The sequence below is a fragment of the Pteropus vampyrus genome, unplaced genomic scaffold (genome assembly GCF_000151845.1).
Source record: "Pteropus vampyrus isolate Shadow unplaced genomic scaffold, Pvam_2.0 Scaffold296, whole genome shotgun sequence".
NCBI classification, from domain to species: Eukaryota; Metazoa; Chordata; class Mammalia; order Chiroptera; family Pteropodidae; genus Pteropus; species Pteropus vampyrus.
The window spans coordinates 208,835-216,949 of record NW_011889077.1 but is presented as its reverse complement, the minus strand read 5'-3'; the positions used below and the strand labels follow the sequence as shown (position 1 = coordinate 216,949).

At 63.8% G+C, this 8,115-nt stretch overlaps 2 protein-coding genes across 2 annotated transcripts in view; both read right to left on the bottom strand.

Moving 5' to 3' along the window:
• The window catches only part of PTTG1IP (PTTG1 interacting protein), a 16,659-nt gene extending 16,452 nt beyond the window's left edge, over positions 1-207 (bottom strand). The window contains exon 1 of the mRNA XM_011376358.2: positions 9-207. Within this exon, the coding sequence (XP_011374660.1) occupies positions 9-123 (115 nt within the window). The 5' untranslated portion in view covers positions 124-207. The remainder of the gene's footprint in view (positions 1-8) is intronic.
• A 2,463-nt stretch (positions 208-2,670) lies between these two features.
• ITGB2 (integrin subunit beta 2) overlaps positions 2,671-8,115 on the bottom strand; it is a gene marked incomplete at its 5' end in the record, with an annotated part of 28,106 nt that continues 22,661 nt past the window's right edge. The window contains 7 exons of the mRNA XM_023521129.1: positions 2,671-3,213; positions 3,412-3,578; positions 4,746-4,975; positions 5,387-5,606; positions 5,865-6,109; positions 6,210-6,397; positions 7,644-7,784. Of these exons, the coding sequence (XP_023376897.1) occupies positions 3,151-3,213; positions 3,412-3,578; positions 4,746-4,975; positions 5,387-5,606; positions 5,865-6,109; positions 6,210-6,397; positions 7,644-7,784 (1,254 nt within the window). The remainder of the gene's footprint in view (positions 3,214-3,411; positions 3,579-4,745; positions 4,976-5,386; positions 5,607-5,864; positions 6,110-6,209; positions 6,398-7,643; positions 7,785-8,115) is intronic.

The window sequence follows — 8,115 nt, the reverse complement described above, 5'->3', positions numbered from 1 at the left end:
GTCCTCACCCACTCCGGGCGACTGCTGCGCCGCGGCCGCCGGCAGGAGCAGCAGGAGCAGCGCTGCGCCGCTAAGGGACAGTCCCCTGCGCATCGTTGGCCCGCGAGCCCCGCTGGACCCCATCACGGGTGCGGCTCAGCTGGTCGGCGGCTCACTCAGGGCTCCGCCAGGCCGCCTCTGCCCGGAAAAGCCGCGCGCCGGAAGTGGGCGGGGCGGACGGCGCTGGCCAGTGCGCAGCCGCGGGCCCCAGAGCCCCGCCCCGCCCTCAGCCCCGCCCTCTGCGGCGCGCGGCTTAGTGCGCCTGCGCGAAAGCCGGGCCGAGAGGGGGTTCCTGACTGCAGCTTAGGACACCTGCGCGACTGCGAGAGCTGTTTGGAGGGCTCGGGTGTGCCATGGCTTTCTCTCTGAAACGGTGAAGTCCTTGACGGCGGCCCCGGGGACTGACTGTGCCGCAGTTCCTCCTAGGTTGAGCCCACGGGTCATGCTGAGCAAATGCATTTGGACTGACCTGGGCCTGGAAGATTCTGGCTCTGGACACCCTGGTTCCCTGACACCCCATTGACCGTTCATCACTGACTCCCCAAGTCCTCCTACACCTGCCCTAGGCACCCTGACCCCTGGCCACACTTGCTCCCCCCACCCCATCCCCTTGAAGGAGAAAGGGGCTCTGTATCCAATCAGTGATGGCAAGTGCCCTGGCAGGGTGATCTGATCACAAACCCCTCACCGGGCAGGCTGCAGTGGGTAGTCATGCCCCAGGCCCGGGACTTCTGTAGTAAAAGGCTTACCTTTGCTGTCTGCATGAAGGTTAACACACCTTTGAAACGCCAGAGTAATCCTCTTTGGAGACCCCTCAGAGGCGAGTGCCCTCAAAGGAGCACATGATCTCGTTACCTGTCCTGTAATTCCATCAGAGATGCCCCCGCCTGGCTTTCTCCCCGCTTCATGTGAACGTCTTTACATTCCTTCCTTAATTCCAAATGTGTAAGGGACTGCAAAACTGCCATTCGGCTGAGCCTTTGTGATCTTGCTTCCCGGCAAGTCAGTTGGGCTCAAATAATCTCCATAAAGATCCTCTACAGGTTTGGACGTTCCTACATCAACACCTGGAAGACCCTTTACCCCACCGAGGGAACCCAGAGGAAGGAGAGCAGTCTGGAGAAACGCCAAACTTCCCTGGACGTGCTTGTGCCACGTCAGGTGGGAGCATCTGCATGGGTTTGGCACCTGAGTCGAGGATGGGCCCCTCAACATGCAGCCCATGTGGGAGGACAGGGTCCCCTGCGAGGGGGTGACCATGGGAAGGGTTTCGACCAGCATTTCAGGGAGGGCCAACACTGAAAGCGACTGCGTCATGTTCAGTTGAGTTTGAACAATTTGGGTGGGGAAAATAAAGCCCGATTCTCCCCCTGGCCGTGGGACCGGGGGGCACCACTGATACGAGAAAGGTCAGTCTTTGGCTAGTCCTTTTCAAATACGCTTGTTTATGAGGAGGGCGGTCACCGGAGTGGGGAATGAGTGATGCCAGGTGATGGCTAGAGTGATGGGGACCGAGGCGGGAGCATGGGCACGGCCCTTGTCACCCTGTGGAGGGAGAGGCGTGAGGCCCGGGAGGGCCGAGGAAACACACCAGGCCCCCTGAGACACCAGGAGGCAGGAGAGAATGTGGACGTCAGAGCTCTGAGCTGGGCGGGTGGGAGCCGCACACACCACGCACCCCGGGGGGACAGAGGGAGCTTTCTCTGGGGAGGGGGAAGAGCAGCAGGACAGCCGGGGGCGAGAGTCACGAGCAGTTCGGTGGGCAAGGGACTTGGTTTCACGTCTCTCATTCTTGCTCTAAGTCCGCGTTGTGTGCTGTCCAGCACATGTCACTTGCAACTTTATGCTGGCTATGTGGTTCCACGTGCCTCCAGGACCCAGGACGTAGCTGTGTGTGCCCACGCTTTCTCACGGTGACCGGCACATAGCTGGGCTCTGTTAGTGCGTTTAGAACGAACGGATATTTTTAAATGGAGAGTTATGCCAAGATTGTAATAAGAAAGTATTTCCAAGGAAAAAGGTCAAGGCGAATGTCGTTCGAACCTGTGCTGTGCACGAGAACGCCGACTCGTGACGCGCCCCGTACCCACGCCCCTCATATCTGTGCAACATGGAGACCAGAGACAGCGAGCACCCCCGGGGGGCAGAGGACGTCAGAGTCTCGCACTCCGGCCCTTTCCCGGGGAATCCTAGGACTCCCCACCCTGCTGGGCTCTCACGGGCCACTCTCAGACCCTGGCTCCGCGAAGCCTGCTAACACGGTGCCGATGTCACCGGATCAGCCACGACGTCCAAGCCCCGCCATGAGATGGCCCATGAGAAACGACTCACTGTAAACTCGGGGCTTGGCTCCCACCACCCATTCCCTGGGAGCAGGCGTGCAGCCGGGGAGCTGTGGCAGACACCGTTTCCCGGCTCGTTCTGCCCTCATCGGGAGCCTAGGGACCCCCTTCGGCGGGGCTGTCCCCAGGCCTCTCTCTGCAAGCTGCTTACATGCAGGGCAGGGCCTGGGACCCAGAGGGGCCTCGCGTGCACAGCCAACAGGTGAGGGAAGAGAGGAGACAGCAGAGCCCTGTGTGGACCAGAGTCCACCCGGCCCCCCCCCCGCCCCCAGTGTGGTCCGGGCAGTGGGGGAAGGGCGGGAGGACACAGTGTGCAGAGCCCGGCCTCCATGGACAGCCTCCACAGAGTTTATTCACCTTTCCACATGCATGGCCGGGGACCAGTGTAATCAGTGGGTGTGAGCGTCTACCGTGATTAGGGTGCAGGAACAAACATGGGTTCACCGCCCTGAACAAAGGAGCATCTCATCTCTACACAGGAAGGCATGCATCTAACCTCGTCAGGCCCAGCGAGCCCTCCTTCGTCTCTATCTACGGTCCCACTCGTCAGGGGCAGGGGGGCTGCTTCTCCTGGTGAGTCCGTGGAGTCACCTGGCTATAGCTGTCATTTTGAGGGCAGAAGAAACTGGATTTTTGGTTAATGGATCAAATGGTCAGGCGTCGGAAGCTGTGTGCACGGGCGAGGTCGCAGTCCGCCTGACGGAGGACATGTAGTTTGGGGGTGCTTCCTTCTGGTCGGTTCAGATGGCCTCATCTTCGCCAAGCGCCCCTAACTCTCAGCAAACTTAGGGTTCATGACCGTCGTGGTGGCACTCTTGAAAAGGGGGTTTTCCTGGGTAGAAAAGCAGAGGGGGCTCATCAGTGCCGCCGGGGGGGGGGCGGGGCGGGGAAGGGCAGGGCGACCTCCCCGCCTGTTCTAGCCCCAGGTGCGCTGGGGGTGGGCACAGGTGGGCGTCCACGCGTGGGGGTTACACCGGGGCATCCTGCGTGTGGGGTCAGCTGCCTCAGCCCCCCGGGGATGGCCACTCACATTGTTCCACTGAGACTTGAGCTTCTCCTTCTCAAAGCGCTTGTACTCCCTGAGGTCGCTCAGGTGAGTCAGTGCTTTCCAGATGACCAGCAGGAGAACTCCAATCAGCACGACTCCCGCCACAGTGCCCCCCACGATGGCAGCAACGTTGGGGCCCTTTGGACACTCTAAGGTGAGGAGGAAGCACATGCACCCCAAGCATCAGCACCCCCTCTGGCTACAGGCCCGGGGTGTGCCCGGGTCCCAGGTCACTGCGTGGTGCTCAGGTGGACAGCTCTTAGCCGCCAGTAGGTGGGCAAACTGTCCCGCCGGGCCCTTAGCCAGGAAGCGGGCAGGACCGCAGACAAGGCCAGGCCCTGCGGTTCAAAGTGAAACTGCGGGGCCTCTCATTCACAGAGAAGGGGCCCAGTTGCCAGCTAACTAGGGCAGCGTCCCCAGGCCCCTCCCAGTCTATGTCCACCCAGGCCCTTGGTGGTCTGTGTCTGGATCTTGAAAGTACTTCCGGTGTGTCGCCCGCTCTCCTGGGACCCTGCCAGGGCCTCCTACTACATGTACAGAGACACTCATCTGCTCCCCAGACTCACAGGGCCCCAGGCGACCAGTGCCCAGTGCCTCCGACTGCACAGCCCATCCCCTCTGTCTGGAGCATCACCCTCTGGGCTCAGCTCCCCTTGTCGTCCTCCTCCTTCTGACCTCTGACCTCGGAGAGCACCCCCTACATGGTCTTTGCCCATTGTGTCCCCAGCCACAGCCCCCTGTCGTCTCGGCTGGTGTTCTGACATGTTGGCGGAGGGGGTCCTACACCCCTGGCACGTGGCCCCGTGAAGGCCGGGTTGGTATCTCCACATCCTCACCGATAGCCGGCCCGGCAGGGACCCGGAACCGCACACACAGACGGCCTGCAGGTCTTGGGAAAGGTGGGGCTGGGCTCCCGGGCCCCTGGCACCCCCAGGGCCAAGCTCTGAGTCTGAGAATGGCCCGCAGCCCCCGCAGCTGTCCCTGGACCGGCTCAGGACATGCGGCTCTGAGACCCAGGGCTCCAGGCCCTGTCAGCGTTTGTGGGCATTTACCAGCCCAGGCCGTGTGGTCATCCCAGCCAGGTTCTGTCCCCTTGAGCGAGGGGGCAGGCTGTCCACTGGTTGTCATGCACCTCAAGGTGAAGTCAGAGATGGTGCAGAGGGGCCAGGCGGCAGGACCACGGTCCTGGACGCTCGCCAGACCCTGCCAGGCCCCCACCGCATCAGGGCAGGGCCCCTGCCCTGCACAGCAGCCTCGTCAACACCAGAGGCCCTGTGACCCAGGTCCGCCCCTTGTCCCTGCCCTCTGGGACTCACCCCGTTGCTCGTCCACCAGGATGCTGTATGTGTCCTTCCCATCCTGCTGCCACAGGGTGTAGTTCACCCAGCAGCCCTCCGAGTCCCGCTCCCTGCATCGCCGGGGCAGCCCCGGGGCGCTGAGCCGCCCGGGCTCGGGGGCTTTGCTCAGCAGCGTCCGGCTCTCGCAGGCCTTACTGCAGTTCTTCTCCAAGGGGCCCTTGTCGAACTTCAGGCACTCGGCACAGGAGCTGCGGGCGAGCGACTGTGTGAGCGCGTGTGCGAGGCCGTGCACTGGCCGGAGGGTACGAGGGTGCGTGAGGCGGCGGTGGAGAAAGTGTGAGGTCGTGAGGGGGCGCCAGTGTCGGGGACCAAGGCAGTCCGGTGGCGGGTCCTGGGGGCTCTGGGCTGCCGCCCGGTGCTTGTGAGGTCAGGGTCAGAGGGGGTGGTCCTGGGGTGTGAGGCGAGCATGGCTGCTGGGACCTAGAAGGTGGACGGACGGGGCCCAAGGTGGCCTGTGACCCCTGTAGCTGGAGGCGGGCAGCCCACAGGAGCGCCCGCCCCCCACCGCCCCGTCCCCTCCTGGGGCCTCGGCCAGGCAAAGGGCGTGTGCCGTGGGCTTGTAGGGTCACCAGGCCCGGCCCTGTGGAGGGAGCACTCACATGAGCCCGCCACAGGGCGACGGGCAGCCGGGGCACTCCTCGCAGAAGGGCGGCTGGTACCCCGGCTCGCACTGGCACGTGTTGCACTGGCACTGGCCCCGGCCGCTGCACACGGACCCCCGCAGGTTCCGGCAGCCCTGGCTGGACTTCTCGCACTGGCAGGCTGAGCCCTCGAAGTCCCCTTTGCAGAGGCACTTGCCGCAGGAGCACTCCCCACGCCCTGGGTGACAGTGGGGCCACCGCAGAGTCACCGCTGCTCGACCCCAGACCCACCGACCTGGCCCTCTGCTCCCCAGAACCCAGGCCAGGACCTGCTTTTCCTTCAGGTCTGTCCGTCCTCAGTGTACGGCTCGGTCCCTGCCGCGCGCTCCGGCCCCGCCGCCCGCTGGGTCCCGCCGCCCGCTGGGTCCCGCCGCGCGCTCTGTCCCCACCGTGCGCTCGGTCCCCGCCGCGCGCTCCGGCCCCGCCGCGCGCTCACCGCTGCCTCCGCAGACGTGGCCGCCGTAGCGCTCGCAGTCGAAGTTGTTGCACTCGCAGAACCGCCCGAAGATCTTCTTGGTGGGCGTGTCGCTCGCGTGGCACACGCACTGCCCGCAGATGCAGTCCCCCAGCCCCGAGCAGATGACGGAGGCGTTGTCCTTGCGGCAGTTCCCCTCCAGCTCCTGGCTGCTGCGGCCCTGCGTCTGGCACTCACAGTTCTTCCCGATGTAGCCGGCGTCGCACCTGGGCGGGAGGAACGGTCAGGCCTCCCGCAGGCCCCTGGCGCTGGGGAAGCCATCGGCGGCCGCCCCGGTGCCTGCCGTGGGGGGTGGGGGGGCCTCACCTGCAGACGCCACACTCCACGGAGCCCTTGTTGAGGCACAGGCCGCGGTCCCGGCTCGCATCTCGGCACTGGCACGTGCACTGGGGAAGGACCTGCACGGTCACCGTGTCCGAGAAGCCCAGCGCCCGGATGACAAACGACTTCTCCTGGATGCACTCTGCGGCCGTGACCTTCACCTGGAAGGTGACCTGTGGGGCACGGCAGGGCTCAGGCAAGGCCGGACACCGCGCGGTCACAAAGCCGCTCCCAGGCGTGGAGGGTGCCGGCCCCTCAGGGGTCCTGGGAGGGGCGGATGGCAGTGGGGGACGGCAAGAGCATGAGTTTCTCCGGAACCCGGGTCTTGAGATGGAGAAGAACGAGGAGCCGGCCTGGTGGCGGGAGGCCCACGGCGCTCCCGACCCGCCACCTCTGGCTCGGACTTAGCTCGTGGGACGGTCTCTAGAACACTTTCTGCTGCACGTGCGTTCACGAGGATTATCAAGCAACTCTGTAGACAGCGTATACTTCGTCCCCCAGCTCTGAACGTCAAGGCGCCCAAACCCCACAGGACGTCGTCTGTGCTGACCGCACAGCTCTGTTCTGACCTGAATAAGCCGTCAAGATCACGCCCAAAAACACCCTGTGGGACAGAGCACAGACCCCGCCAGCCACCCGCACACCAGGAGGGGGCGACGGCACTGAGCCTCGGGTTGCGCCGGAGCGAGGCACACCCCAGACCAGTTTAAATGCAGCCGCTGCCCCGGAGCAGAGCGAGGCTGGGACAGGTGTGTGCGAGAAGCCATCGCCAGTCGCAAGACAGTAATCGCCGGGGGCTCGCCCCGTGCGAGGAGGAGGGAATTCGGTAAAAATGCACGGGCAATATTGAGTCTGAAGAAACGCCACGTTTGAAGAAATGCCGATGTCACGTTTAAAAATGACCTAAAAGCAAGTATTTCGTAGCCAGTAAAAAGAAAAACGTAATTGTCGTGGTCGCCAGGAACTTGAAACAGGGCAGTAACTCAGCGTTTACTTCTGAGCATCTGCGTGGCCCGCGCGTTAATGTCTTTGTCCGAAAACAGCAAAAACGCGAACGTCAGGAAAACCACAGCGCCCCAGGCGGGCCGTGAGGGGAGGGGCGCGCTCCTTTGCCAGCACGCACTGTTCCGGCATCGCCCCCAGGGGGCGCCGTCACCCATGCGGTCATCCGTCTACACCCGTCCTTGGTGCTGGGGAGGCCGCTCCGGGCCAGGGCCAAGGGCACCCCCTGCGCCCCTCCTCCCCTGAGATGGACACTCCCAAGAGCGACCAGGACCAGGACCTGCCGCTGCCGGACCTTGGCTCCTGCCCCTCCCTGGCTCGTTCCCGAGCTGGAACCTTTTGCCTGGGGGCACTTCCTCCAGCTGTCACTGGGAGAGAACCTTCCAGAACACTGGGATCGCTGGGATGGAGGCTCACCGGGTCATTGATCTGGACGCCGTCACAGTCCCCTCTGGGCTGGTTCACCTGTGATACTCCGTTACTGCAGAAGGAGTCGTAGGTGACTCTCAGGGTGTCGGGGAGGGTGCTGTGCTCCAGAAAGACCCTGGAGGACAGTTTCTGTGGGAGAAGAGTGACCCTTTCACGGAGGGTTAGGGCATGGCCTCCCTGTTTCTCATCCCCCGCCCTCTGCCCAGAGGCCCGCTTACACGTGGGTAGGTGCCTGGTCTGCATCCCAGGTGCGGGGGGAGGGGGTACCGACACCACGGCCCTGCCCTGAAGACAGGCCAGTGAGGGGACCAGCGTGGAGACAGACCACAACCCCACGAGGACGGGGGCTCGACCGTCCCATTCACCACTGAGTCCCCGGCACCTGGCACAGGCAGGAGCCGGAAGGCTGTTTAAGTGAATGAGAGACACAGAGAGAGAAGGATGGACAGATAGAGAGAGA